This window comes from Ovis aries, chromosome 22 (assembly GCF_016772045.2).
Source record: "Ovis aries strain OAR_USU_Benz2616 breed Rambouillet chromosome 22, ARS-UI_Ramb_v3.0, whole genome shotgun sequence".
Classification (NCBI taxonomy): domain Eukaryota; kingdom Metazoa; phylum Chordata; class Mammalia; order Artiodactyla; family Bovidae; genus Ovis; species Ovis aries.
Window position 1 is genome coordinate 30674464 of NC_056075.1, and position 14486 is coordinate 30688949.

General features: G+C 33.9%; 1 protein-coding gene across 2 annotated transcripts in view; it reads left to right on the top strand.

Moving 5' to 3' along the window:
- Positions 1-14176, top strand: part of SMC3 (structural maintenance of chromosomes 3) — a 38504-nt gene extending 24328 nt beyond the window's left edge. The window contains exons 14-29 of one of the 2 annotated variants that reach the window (XM_004020189.5): positions 1201-1304; positions 1485-1584; positions 2205-2365; positions 2694-2835; positions 4727-4877; positions 6627-6779; positions 8020-8171; positions 8951-9109; positions 9709-9816; positions 10327-10435; positions 11056-11303; positions 11393-11605; positions 11886-12077; positions 12231-12408; positions 13023-13129; positions 13768-14176. In XM_004020189.5, coding sequence (XP_004020238.1) covers positions 1201-1304; positions 1485-1584; positions 2205-2365; positions 2694-2835; positions 4727-4877; positions 6627-6779; positions 8020-8171; positions 8951-9109; positions 9709-9816; positions 10327-10435; positions 11056-11303; positions 11393-11605; positions 11886-12077; positions 12231-12408; positions 13023-13129; positions 13768-13839 — 2349 coding nt within the window. In that variant the 3' untranslated portion in view covers positions 13840-14176. Of the gene's footprint in view, positions 1-1200; positions 1305-1484; positions 1585-2204; positions 2366-2693; positions 2836-4726; positions 4878-6626; positions 6780-8019; positions 8172-8950; positions 9110-9708; positions 9817-10326; positions 10436-11055; positions 11304-11392; positions 11606-11885; positions 12078-12230; positions 12409-13022 lie in introns of both variants that reach the window. The other variant, XM_060404450.1, reaches the window with a different exon arrangement.
- The last annotated feature ends 310 nt before the right edge of the window (positions 14177-14486 follow it).

Here is a 14486-nt window from a genome sequence, read left to right on the forward strand (position 1 = left end):
TGGGTTGCCATTTCCTTCTCCAGTGAATGAAAGTGAAAAGTGAAAGTGAAGTCACTCAGTCGTGTCCTACTCTTAGCGACGCCATGGACTGCAGCCTACCAAGCTCCTCCATCCATGGGATTTTCCAGGCAAGAGTACTAGAGTGGGTTGCCATTGCCTTTTCCTTACCATAAGCACTTTTGTATTATATATTAGAGGTTTTTGCCCACTTAATTCAATTTCCAGTGACTCGTTTTTGAGTGTGTTCAGAACTAAATCAGTTTTTTAAAAGAACAACTTTTCCTAGTACTCATATCATCAGTTTATCTAATGTTTAATGTAATCAGTCACCTAAAAACAAAAACATACCAGGGAGCAAACAGAACTGATTCTGTAACCATAAACAGCTCAGCTGGTAGGACAAGTGACCAGGAGTAATATACTACTGGCCAGTGTGCTTTGGACTTTGGTCAGGAATGGAAAACAGATTGATTGAGGTAGTCAGTTATTTGGGAGTTTGTTAGTATAGTTTCAGTTGAGATAGCTACAGTCCTGCCTTAAAAGGCATTTTTATCTTGAGTTCATGGAAATATCAACCTCAACAGATGCATGTTTTGAAAAAGCTTGGTGCTAAAACAGGACTTTGCAGTGAGAGGTTTTATTCATTCTTTTTCAAGTTTGAGATTATTTTTCAATATTTCAGTCACATTTAAGTGTATCAAAATGACCACTTGTGAGGGTGAACTCTTCTTTATATTGGATAGAGATGATTTTACAGTGCTTATTATATTGCGCAAAAGAGCCTTTTGCTTCTTAGTATGTTCCTAAATCTCTTGTGTTCTAGTGTGTGTGTGTGTGTGTGTGTGTGTGTGTGTGTGTGTGTAGAGGGGCCATGTGAAAAGTTTACACTGCAGTGTTTTGAGAATTTATTAATAAATTTTTTTCTTCTAAAATTCTAGAGTATATATTATAGAAGTAGTAAGGTCACTAATGAACAAATTAATTGTTTTGATACATGTATGTGCTTGTTAAACCATTACCACAATTAAGATAACAAGCCTATTGATCACCCCAAAATGTTTCCCATATCCCTTGGTAATTCCTCCCTCCCTCCTTTCCTGGCCTGTTCCATCCTCTGGTAACAACCGAACTGCTTTCTGTTACTAGGGATTAGTTTGTATGAAATTAGATTTTAAATTTGAATTATTTTTATTTCCATAGAAACTGGATCAGGATCTTAATGAAGTCAAAGCTCGAGTTGAAGAACTGGACAGAAAATACTATGAAGTAAAAAATAAGAAAGATGAATTACAAAGTGAAAGAAAGTTAGTATAGACTAAAGTATGCCTTAATATTGTTGAGTAATGCTAGTTACTGGCTGTTAAATGGTCTTTAAATTATAAATTAACTATAGAAGTTTAATTTCAGTCTTCCCTCAAAATTGTAAACTGTTAGCATATTGTCTTAATTTTAAAATTGAAGACAGTCTATTTTTTATTGATTAGTTACTTGTGGAGAGAAGAGAATGCAGAACAGCAGGCACTTGCTGCTAAAAGAGAAGATCTTGAAAAGAAACAGCAACTTCTTAGAGCTGCAACAGGAAAGGTGGGTAGGTTCTTTCATTACCTCAGTTGGCATTGAGTCAGTTATTACTGCATAAGAATTTATTAGCTTTCAAGAGAAGAATGCAAATTAACTTGTCTTATAAATGTGAAATACTGGATATCATTTAAGCACCCATGCTATTAAAAATAGCACTTTTGATTTCTAGATGAAGGGTCCATTTTTAATGCTAATCTCATGGAACAATCCATAATACAAGGTGTTGCACATAGTTGGCATATTTCAAGGGAGTTGACCTATTGCTGGAGAAGGTATTTAATCTGTGGTATATTTTTTATTTTTTAAAATTTTTATTGAAATATAGTTGATTTACAGAGTTGTATTTGTTTCAGGTGTTCCGCAAAGTGAATCAGTTATACCTATAAGTTATCCACTCTTTTTTTTAGATTCTTTTTTCAAACAGGGCATTACTGAGTATTGAGTAGAGTTCCTTGTGCTGTACAGTAGGTTCTTAATTAGTAGTCTGTTTTATATGTAGTTGTGTATATGACAATCCCGATCTCCCAATTTGGTATATTTTTTTAATGTATAGAGTAATGGGGGCATTTTATATCAGCATGAGTGCCATTAGCAATATTTTACAATTTTTTGTTTCTGAATAGGCCATTTTAAATGGAATAGATAGCATAAATAAAGTGCTAGACCACTTCCGTCGAAAAGGAATAAACCAGCATGTTCAAAATGGCTATCATGGTATTGTGATGAATAACTTTGAATGTGAGCCTGCTTTCTACACATGTGTGGAAGTCACTGCTGGAAACAGGTGAGATTTGTTTTTTTGCTTGATGTTTTGAGTTTTTAAAGAAAAGAGGAACTAAGAATAACCTAAGAAACAACCTTTTGTAGTTTAAATATATCCTCTTATTTAATATTCCAATCCTCTTTTGTTTAATATTGCAATTAAATACATTGATGCTCAGTGTTTGTTCCTAGTTGTAGAAACTAGAACTTCTCCTTTTTGTACTTCCTCTCCCTCCATTGGGATTTTCTGAGTAGCCCTCCCCATACAAATTGGATTGCATAGAAAAAAGTAACTTGTTTGCGTAAATGTTTAAAGCACTTTGGACCTATCTCATTCTCTTTACCTGTAGGTTATTTTATCACATTGTTGATTCAGATGAAGTCAGCACGAAGATTTTGATGGAGTTTAATAAAATGAATCTTCCTGGAGAGGTTACTTTCCTACCTCTTAACAAGTTAGATGTAAGGGATACTGCCTATCCTGAAACCAATGTGAGTTGATGTGTATTAAAGTCTGTCTTTCAATAAGTGTTTTTCTTGGTTTAGCACATGTTAGTGCACAATAAGCACTATACACTGTGGTTCACATGGTCTGTGAAGTAAACATTCCTTTCTTACCATAGAGGATAGTTAATGCTAGATGAGGAAAGGAAGGAAGACAGGTCACAGCCGTGACATAAACCATTGCAAAATGTGCCAAGTGTTAAAATACATCAGTACAGGATATTCTGAGAGTGTAACTCAAGGAGACGAAATTAAGATTTAATAATTGGAGAATTCCCTGAGGAAGTATTTAAAGTAAATAAGATTTCTGAATATTCTTTTTTTTAAACAGCTTATAAATTAGATTTAAAATATCTAGCAAGATGATAGGCTCTGAAAGCATAATGTGCTCTTGTTATTAGCTGGTATGCTTTTTAACAGATTGAGAATGTTACCTAGACATCATCCTTGATAAAAATGTAATTGCTTTGAGGTGTTTGGCTTCAGAATGTTGATGGTAGTAGCAGTTATTTCACTGTTTTTTAAGGTTAAAGCTAAAACCCTGGGAGAATGAGCTACAGTTGAAGAGGTACAGTGAGAATCTTAATGAGCTATTTAAGTGGTCTAGCTTTTTCTTTTACATCTACAAACTATCTCTGAAATTTTGAGGAGGAGAAATTGAGTCCTAAATGTGATATGTAAGTGAAGCAAGTCACGAAAGAATGCATATAGTGCTGTTCCCTTTACAATACCTGAACAAAAGTAATCTTAGATGATAGGACTACAAGTGCAAGGAAGTGATCACCACAAAATTATAGGAGTGGCCATCACCAGCAGGTAACCATTGGAGATAACCACTGTGATTGGAAGAGGGCTACACTCATCACTTCTGGGCTTTATAGTAGTGTTTTGTTTCTTGTTCCACATGGTGGTTATATTGGTGTTTGCTTTGTAATTATTAATTTAAGCTTAACATATTTATTCGGAGAAGGCAATGGCAACCCACTCTAGTACTCTTGCCTGGAAAATCCCATGGACAGAGGAGCCTGGTAGGCTGCAGTCCATGGGGTCGCGGAGAGTCGCACATGACTAAGTGACTTCCCTTTCACTTTTCACTTTCATGCATTGGAGAAGGAAATGGCAACCCACTCCAGTGTTCTTGCCTGGAGGATCCCAGGGACGGAGGAGCCTGGTGGGCTGCTGTCTCTGGGGTCGCACAGAGTCGGACACGACTGAAGCGACTTGGCAGCAGCAGCAACGTATTTATTGCTTTTTTCTATATGTAGGATGTATTTCCTAATGTAAAAATTCGATTCGGCTAGTTGAGAGAGAAAAAAGGAAAAATAAATTCTATCTGAAAAAATATTTTTCTGAGTATCTAACTAAGGTTATATGTGTGTAGATTATTAGATGAAAACAAAATGTAAATATTTTGAGAATATACTACTAGTTTATATTTGTTCCTTCTGTGTGACAGATGCTACCCTAAATGTTTCACATTTATAACTCGCCTACTCTTAACAACTTCATGAGGAAGCTACTGTCGTTATTGCAGTTCTATAGATGAGTACAGAAGTTAAGCAACTTGTCCAGAGCACTCATCTGAGAAGCAGAACTGAGTTCTGAACTTGAGCAGTCTGGCTCCAGAGCCACTGAGCTCTTTATCACTGTACTCTGAAAACCTCTATACTATTGAAAACCTGGATGACTTACATGAGTACAATTTCCAGGATATTTCAGTAGAATTATTTTTCTCACTTGTTCAGTATAAAAATCAGCAGGTTTGAAATGTAAAGGCATTTTGTTTATTTGTATTTCAGAAAAATATAATTTATAATTCTGATAACACATTTGAATTAATTGTGATTTCTTTGCTTGCTAACAACATACTTGTTTTTAGGATGCTATTCCTATGATAAGTAAATTGAGGTACAATCCCAGATTTGACAAAGCTTTCAAACATGTATTTGGAAAAACACTTATTTGTCGTAGTATGGAAGTTTCAACCCAGTTGGCCCGTGCTTTCACTATGGACTGCATTACCTTGGAAGGTTCGTAATGGTAATTACTAGCTTTGAACAAATAAATTCCTTTAAAAGTGTTTGAAAATTCATGTCCAATTACTTCCCATTTTTAAATCCTGTTGGTTTATTCAAGTCAGAATTTAAACAAGGTTAACACTTTATGTTTAATTGATGTTTCATAAGTATAATCATTTAATGCATAGTAGAATTTCTTAACCTTTTTGACACCATGGACTTGGTTTGGTGGAAGCCTCTGGCACCTTTTCTCAAAAATTTTTTAAATGTATTAAACAAAATACTTCGGATCACCAAAGAAACCAATTGGCATGGTTATCACAGTATTTCTTTGACATAGTAATGTATTCTTTAAGATATTAAAAACGAGATTTAGCAGTGGACCTCCTGAATTTTATTTTGAGTGAAGGTTAAGAACCTCTGGTATATAGGTTCACTTGTCCTCATTTTCTGTTTTTTTTTTTTTCCCCCTATATGTTTACAGGGAAGCATAAACAGTTTCAGTATAGCACAGTTCTCCTGTTTTCCTCCCACCCCCAGAAATTCTTGCTTTGTTTTTTTTTCGTTCTTCTTCCTATTCTGTTTGCAGCAGTGATTTCCAACATCCTGTCCTCCAGGTCACTTATCCATTCTTCTGCATCAGTTATTCTGCTATTGACTCCTTCTAGTGTATTGTTCATCTCATTTGTTCTTTAGTTCTTCTAGGTCTCTGATAAACATTTCTGCATCTTAGTCTCTGTTCTGTTTCTGAGATTCTGGATCATCTTCACTATCATTCTGAGTTCTTCTGGAAGATGGCCTCTCTCCACTTCATTTGGTTGTTTTTCTGGGATTTTATCTTGCCACTTCATCTGGGACAAAAACCCTCTGCTTTTCTCATCCTGGTTAACTTTCTGTGATGTTGTTTTCATTTTAGCCACTGTGGGACTGTGGTTCTTCTTGCTGCTTCGGTCTGCCCTCTCAGAAATCTTTTGTGTTGTGGATTTGTCTTACTGCTTCCTCTTTATTAGGTTAGGTTAGGCATTCTTGGCATGAGTGATGTGTACTTCTTACTGCGTGTCCCACTGTTAGTGATACCAGGTTTGACCTCTAGCAGATCTTGGTTGTAAAGGTACCTTTTCCCCTTTGTAAGTAATAAATGATATGTGGGATTATCCTTTAAGGACACGTGAATATCAGGTTCCCCCAAAAGTTTTTTTGCTAAGGGCTTAGCATCCTTTGGTGACCCTTGCCTGACTTGGTTAATACATTGAGGGTTTCAAAATGATCATTCTAAAATTCTGTGATTGCTTCTATATTTATTAGCTGTCACTTTTCTGTAAAGAAAAGCCCCTTCCTTTTTTCCTTTTTATGTATTGCTGTGATTCATGGATTTTTTAAATTATTCAGTGTGTTACCAAATTGCCATTATTATTTTTGATTTTCATATTTCCAGTTATGGCCATTGGGAATTTCAAGCTAGGTTCTGTGTCTTGTTGACATATTCCTGTTAGTCTTTAACACTTTTCTCCTTGCTGGCAAATATTCAGGTTTACCTTATATTTTATTAACACTTGCACTTATGTTGACACTTACATTTTTTAAGTGCAAGTGTTAATATTGTAAAACAACATTTTTTCCGGGGCGGCTTAAACTCTTTTAAGTTCTTATTAAATAGGTAAAACCTTTAGATTAATCTAGTTGTTTAATTATTAATCAATTTATTGTTGAATAAAGAAGTTGTTATACAGAATTACTAATTTCCTTATGTTTTATTAATAGGTGACCAAGTTAGTCATCGAGGTGCTTTGACTGGAGGCTATTATGATACAAGGAAGTCTAGACTTGAATTACAAAAAGATGTTAGAAAAGCGGAAGAAGAACTTGGTGAGCTTGAAGCAAAGCTCAATGAAAATCTGCGCAGAAATATTGAAAATATCTTTTTGTCTTGTGTTGCTGTAGAGAAGGAAGTGTGTTTTGGTTGGAATATAGAATCTTTTGAGTGTTATATGTATTTTCACATATACAGTGGGGGGAAATATCCCATGTGTTTTATTTTGACTTTTATCTAAGCTTGTGTAGTATGTCCGTTTAACTTCCAAAAACAGGGAGAAAACTAAAAACCGTTGTAATATCCTTTGCTTAAACTGTTACATAGTTAATGGCAATGAGTGTATTTCTGAGAGAAAAGAACCTGAGGAACACAGAAATTTAAGATTGTAAAGGGAGCTGAGGAGGACTTGTCAGACAATTATAGGAAGAAAACCAGGATAGGGTTTCAATGGAAGAAGTGGGCAGTATGAGGAATGCCACATATTACACAGAAGTTAAATACATAAGGATTGAAAAATGTCTATTAGGGGTTATTATCTTGAGTTTCAGATTTAGTATTAGTGGAGGAAATGTCCATCAAAATGCAAATCTTAGTAACCACGGTTCTTTCCATTCTTTCAGATAAAAATGATTTTCTGTGAAAAGTGACTAGTTGGGCTCACAACTACAACAGTTGTGCATGTCCATTTTCTTAAAATAACCATGGTATAAGGCAAAAGTGCTTTGTGTATATACCTTGCATTATGTCACACAATATTCAATACAGGTACTCAAGCAGTGAAAATAATTATTTTTGCTGCTTCATTAGGATATTTTTATTGAGACTGGGCATTTTAAAAATTGTGAGTGTATAGCTTCTTTGTCATCAGTTGGAAGCAAGAGCACAGAGAAGAAGGTAATTAAGCGTCTTAGCTTTGACTGTGCATACTTTGAGATCTGCCCAAATTTGGCGAGCTTTGAGCACAGAGCCTGGGAAAATACGTGAATACTCCTCTTCACATCTAACTCTCTTATATAGTGCTTTAGGCATAATGGCTTACATAGTAAATACTTGAATGAAAAATATATAAATTTTAAAATGTGTATCATTTAGCTTCCTTTAGGACTTTCCCATGGTTTTTTTATTTTTTGTACAGCAGTTGGTAAAATTGTATGTTATTTTGAGAGAGAAGTGGGTTAAAATGTTTAAAGCTTCTTTTATGACTGAACAGACTTGACATAGTATTTAATTCTGCGTTGTTATGGTACTTAAATTTGGGGAAATAGCTTAATCTAGGGATAAAGAAAAGAAGGGGATACAAGTTAATAGACACTGAAGTGAATTTTCCTTAGCCTTGTATATGGATTAATAATGAAATTGATCAGCTGATGAACCAAATGCAGCAAATAGAGACTCAGCAAAGGAAATTTAAAGCATCTAGAGATAGCATATTATCAGAAATGAAGATGTTAAAAGAGAAGAGGCAGCAGTCAGAGAAAACCTTTATGCCCAAGGTTTGTAAATACACTTTTTTAAGAATATATTTAGTTATATAGATTTGGGGTAGACTATATATTGTGTAGGTTATATAACATACACGTATGTTCCATTTTCATTTAGGCCCATACTTTGGGTATCTGCATGTATCTTTATCACACTTTTACTCATGAGTACTCAGGAGTCTACTTTTGTAGGCCAAATTCATATTTTCCAACTTCATTAAGCAAGTAGGCATTTTGAGCCATGGCATAAAAGTATTGTCCGATAGTCAGCCAGGTACCATTTGTGTCTATAAATGCTATTTATGGATTTATTTGACTGTATTTTGTCCAAATTATATTAAAATGAGTTAGAAAGTGAGCTGTTACTGCTATTACAAATGATAATATCCATTGGTCTCATAAACGAGCAGTTTTGACAAAAACAACTAATTTTGTACATCAATTATACTAAAGCAACAAAGTTAAAAATGTAGTGTATATACCCACAATTAGACCACCTTAACATTCTAGCAACTTCTTTCTGTTCTTATGAATATGCATAATTTTTATATAGTTTGACCATGGAATATGATGCATTTATTCCACACGTCCTGCATAACGTTGCATCATAAACATTTTTCTTGTTGCTGCATAGTTCTAATTAACGAATGTAATGGCCATCTAATATTTAATTGAGATAATATTATTTAAGCTCACTTTAATATCAAATATAGATGGTCTTCATTATTTCACTACTGTAAGTGATACACTGACTAATACCATTACTAATAAATGGAAAATCTGTCATATAGCAACGTAGCTTACAAAGTTTGGAGGCAAGTTTGCATGCTATGGAGTCCACCAGAGAATCACTGAAAGCAGAACTGGGAACGGATTTGCTTTCTCAACTTAGTCTTGAAGATCAGAAGAGAGTAGATGCACTGAATGATGAGATTCGTCAACTTCAGCAGGCAAGTACAGTTGACAGAAAAAAAAAATTTGTTGGTAATCAACTGTTGTGAAAAGTGTCTTTCTTGCTAGTAAAGGAGTGTGAAAAAGATATTGAGAAAATATAAGATTGAGACTTCCAGTATCCATTAAAGTAAATGAGATTTTAGTAAGTTTTTCTAAACCTTATGATAGGATTGTATAAGAAATCTTCATTTTCCTTCATCTTATTTAATGCCTGTTTGTCACTAGTAAAATTGAGCTTGTTAGCTTTGCTATATTTATTGATCTGACCACCTTTACATATTTAAAAAGTTTTGATTAACATTTGATTCTTAAATATAGATGTAAATAATTAACACTAAATTCAGAAAGTGAAAAGCAGGAAAAGAAAAATATTTTTGGTAGTATGCCTTATAAAAAGAACCAGGCACAAAAAATAGCCTTCTGGATAGATAAAAGAGTAGAGAAGAAAATAAAGGTCTTTTTGGAAAGGTATAAAACTCTTGTTTCAGCTCATTTGAACACAAGTAATGTCGACAACAACAGATTAACAGCATTCCTGTATGTGAAATGAGCATCCCTATGTAGACAGACAATTTGTTTTTCTTTTTTCTTCTAGGAAAACAGACAACTACTGAATGAAAGAATTAAATTAGAAGGTATTATTACTCGAGTAGAGACTTACCTCAATGAGAATTTGAGAAAACGCTTGGACCAAGTAGAACAGGTACGTTCTCTTTGGATGGTTTCTTGATGAGCATAACCTTTTGAATATGCTTACGTGAGAGGCTCTGATTTAGAGTATGGACTCTGGGGACAGAAAGACTAGCAGTCTGACTACCTGCCCTGGCTTGGAGCTCTCACACTGCCACCTAGTGTGCTGTGTTGGTCAAGTCATTTGATATTTCTAAGCTCCAGTTTCCTCTTGTGTAAAAGAAGCATAGCAGTATGTTTTGTGTGATGATCTGGCACATTCTAGGTACTCAGTAAATATTAGTTACAAATATTTTCTCAGTAGTGGTCAGATGCTAAGAAATATTTTAGTCATTAATCATTTTTTTCCTGCTTAATGGATACCTTAAGTATTTACAACTATTTGAAGTATGTTTTTTGGTTTCCTTAAGTGTTTATTCAAACATATCAACAGCTATATAAACATTGGCAGTCATAACATTTTGAAACTAACAAAGTTTATATTTTTATGGCTTAATGCTCCTGTGTTCCTTTTGTGTTATAGGAACTCAATGAACTGAGAGAGACAGAAGGGGGTACTGTTCTCACTGCTACAACCTCAGAACTTGAAGCCATCAATAAAAGGGTGAAAGATACCATGGCAAGATCAGAAGGTGAATTTTTATTTTGTAAAAGTGTTTTTGATATCTAGTTAAATTTAGCTTATTTGTTTTATAAGACCGTGTATTACAAAATGACATACCCAAATAGGCAAAAGCATGTACCAGAAGTTTTTGTCGTTAATAGTTTCTAGTGAACAGTTTAGGGTGTTGATTATTGTCACCTTCATTTTATTGAAATGTTTGTGGCAGTTTTTAAGAGACTATACATTATTAGTTTCTTGACAAAAGCATGGAATAGCTGAATCAAGTTTGTTGACAATTGCTGAGAAGAAAATTATTTTAGGTTTTTATAAACATTGAATAATAAAAACTTTATATATGAATGGCTTGTGTACACTCCCAATTTTATTCTGAATTCTTTCATAAATTTTCACAGGAAAATTTAAACCTATTTGTTTTGATAGATTTGACCATTAAAATCTTTGGTCAGATAACACCTTAAAATAGGTGTTATGGGGAATTCCCTGGCGATCCAGTGGTTAGGACTCCCTGCTTTCATGCCAAGGATCTAGGTTCAGTCTCTGGTCGAGGAACTAGGACCCTGCAAGCCGCATGGCTCAGCCAAAATACAGTAAGTGTTATGGCCTAACTTGGTTTTCCCCCCATTTTAGATTTGGACAATTCCATCGATAAAACAGAAGCTGGAATTAAGGAGCTGCAGAAGAGTATGGAACGCTGGAAAAATATGGAAAAAGAACACATGGATGCTATAAACCATGATACTAAAGAACTAGAAAAGATGACAAATCGACAAGGCATGCTGCTGAAGAAGAAAGAGGAATGTATGAAGAAAATCCGAGAACTTGGGTCACTTCCTCAGGAAGCATTTGAAAAATACCAGACACTGAGCCTCAAACAGGTAAATCTAGTTTGTTTTAAATATGAAATCTCATTACAAATTTTCTACATGTGAGTTTATTTATATGTTTTTTTTTTTCCTCTTTATAGTTGTTTCGAAAACTTGAACAGTGCAACACAGAATTGAAGAAGTACAGCCATGTTAACAAAAAAGCTTTAGATCAGTTTGTAAATTTCTCGGAGCAGAAAGAAAAGTTAATAAAGCGACAAGAAGAGTTAGACAGGGGGTACAAATCAATCATGGAACTGATGAATGTACTTGAACTTCGAAAATACGAAGCTATTCAGTTAACTTTCAAACAGGTATGTTTCTGTTTATAGTTAATACACAAGCTAAAATCTTCAGATACTTAGTTTATCATTCAATTTGTAAAGATTTTAAAGCTTTTTTTTCCACTGATAATTGTTCTGATACTTAAAGACATCCAGTATATATACAACTCTTACAAGGATTCAATCTGTTATTCTTGTTCTTAAGATTAAAAAATAAAAATTTTTTTTTATTGCTTTTAAATAATTTTTGTCTTTGTTTTAAAAAGTACATATTCCATCTGACACCTGTTTATATATTATTCATTTTAAGGTATCCAAAAACTTTAGTGAAGTATTCCAGAAGTTGGTCCCTGGTGGCAAAGCTACTTTGGTGATGAAGAAAGGAGATGTGGAAGGCAGTCAGTCTCAGGATGAAGGAGAAGGGAGTGGTGAAAGTGAGAGGGGCTCTGGATCACAAAGCAGTGTTCCATCAGTTGACCAGTTCACTGGAGTTGGAATTAGGGTAAAATAACTTTACATTCAATTATCCTGAGAGCATTATCATAGTGGAACATTTTGCAAATCTTAAATTGGTACACTGTATGCAACTTAATGTTAAGAGATGATGGAGATTTTACCCCTTTGAAATATTAACTCTAATTAAATATATTCTTAGGTGTCATTTACAGGAAAACAAGGTGAAATGAGAGAAATGCAGCAACTCTCGGGTGGACAGAAATCCTTGGTAGCTCTTGCTTTGATTTTTGCCATTCAGAAATGTGACCCTGCTCCTTTTTACTTGTTTGATGAGATTGACCAGGCTCTGGATGCTCAGCACAGAAAGGCTGTGTCAGGTACAGTTTTGGTTTCATAGCTTCATAGTAACTTACTAGAAATGATAGCTTGCCTCTTTTATCATATATTTCTTGCTGCCTGAGGTATCTGGGGAGACTAGACAGGGTATTATTCAATAAAATAATTTCTCTTTTAACAAAGTTTTTAAAATTTAATATTAGACTACAAAGTATAGTTCTATCAGAAACATGAAACAATTGAAAATCCAACCCCAGTTAAGCTTTTATACAAACGTCTCTCCTTTTAAAACTTTTCAGATTTGATTTACAGATTTACAGATTTGATTCTGTTTTTAAATAATCTATACCTGATCTTTAGTAAGTTCAAAAGATTTTGGGGGAGTGGGTAGCAGGAAAAGGTTGCTCTGGATGAGAAAGATTTACATTGCTCTGATACTGTTTCTAATCCTATGTTAGAAATGCTGCTTTTATATTCTGTAACTAAGATATCGGTGTTAAAGGTTTATGCCTAGCTTAAGAAACAAATTGATGCTTTCTGTAGATGTATGCAATCAGGCAGTTTTAAATTTTAGGTAGGATTAAAGATCATTGCTTTTTAAATTTTTAGTTCTACTGAGAAAATGGTTTTATTAAATTACTCTTTCTTTTTACAGATATGATTATGGAGCTTGCTGTACATGCTCAGTTCATTACAACTACTTTTAGGCCTGAACTGCTTGAGTCAGCTGACAAATTCTATGGTGTGAAGTTCAGAAATAAGGTAAAATTTTTTTACATGAAGTTTAAGTTCATATGGTATTTAATCCATTGTATCTGTTCAATTCTTTTTTTGTTGTTACTTAAGTCATGAGAAAAAATTCAGAAACTTGTTGCTTATTGGATGATGATATCTTTGTGAAAAAAACTTAAAAATGTTTATGAAGCTTATCAGGGGTTTTTTTGGCATTCATTGCATAGTTTTATTTTCATTGGCATTAAGAGACATTATCCTCCTCTCTAGCCTATTTAGTGCTTATTTAATGCACAGTCTTTAACATTTACATACGTTGATTTATATTTGGTTAGACCACATGGCTCTTCCAGGTGTTTTCAGCCTTAAAATTCTTTGAAATAGCAAAGTAATAAAAACTGAACAAAAATGTAGTTCAGATATTTAGACATGAGTACTTATCTGTATCTTCAGAGCATTAAAATGCAGAATATTTTTTAAACTCCTGTGTTGAACAAACAGCATTAAAATAAGGGTTTTATCAGTCAATGTTTTAGAGTCAGTTGACTTGAAATATGCAATTTATATAGGTAATTGGCTATATTTTTAAAATATTACCATATCCAGTGGGAACACTGATAAGTTTCTTTACCATCTAACAGATGCTGTTTTTAATGCTTATCCTTCAGGTTAGTCACATTGATGTGATCACAGCAGAGATGGCCAAAGACTTCGTAGAAGACGATACCACTCACGGTTAGTTGGGAAACACTGCCCGTTGGTCTGGAAGATGTGTAAAGTAATGTGATCCTTTTACCCAGGAACTGTAAATTTAAACCTCAATATCTGGTCATTATTAATAGTTTTCAGCTTAGAGTATACATAGTCCTTTTATATTTCTGTCGTTGTATTTTATAACATACTCTGTAATGTTACGTTTCTATTCATAGTTTAAGGATTTTATTTCCCACACAACTTTTTGTAAAGTGTTCTCCTGTTTTAAATCTTTTAAAATGTGCTAAATATTGTTTCCTAATTATTTTATCAAGTGTATTGCCTCTTTTATAGCTTCAATTAAATAATTGGTTTTATGACTAACTGTTTTATGTGGCTTTTTATTTATAGTTGTATGATTGGAAACAAATTTTTCTTAAATATCTGCTTTTTGTTTTGCTTAAGAAAAGGTCTGCCTTCACCTAAAAAAAGATTTTTAAAATATGGTTTAATATTCTGTTGAATTGCAATATGATTCCCAATCCTGGCTGCTTGTTTAAATCCATGGGAGGGAGCTTTTAAAAATGTAACACCGCTTGAGTCTTTCCCTAGACAATTTGAATCCAAATCTCTAAGGAATAGAGTCTTGGTCAATGTTAATTCTAAAGTTCCGTAAGGTGATCCTGACCCTCAG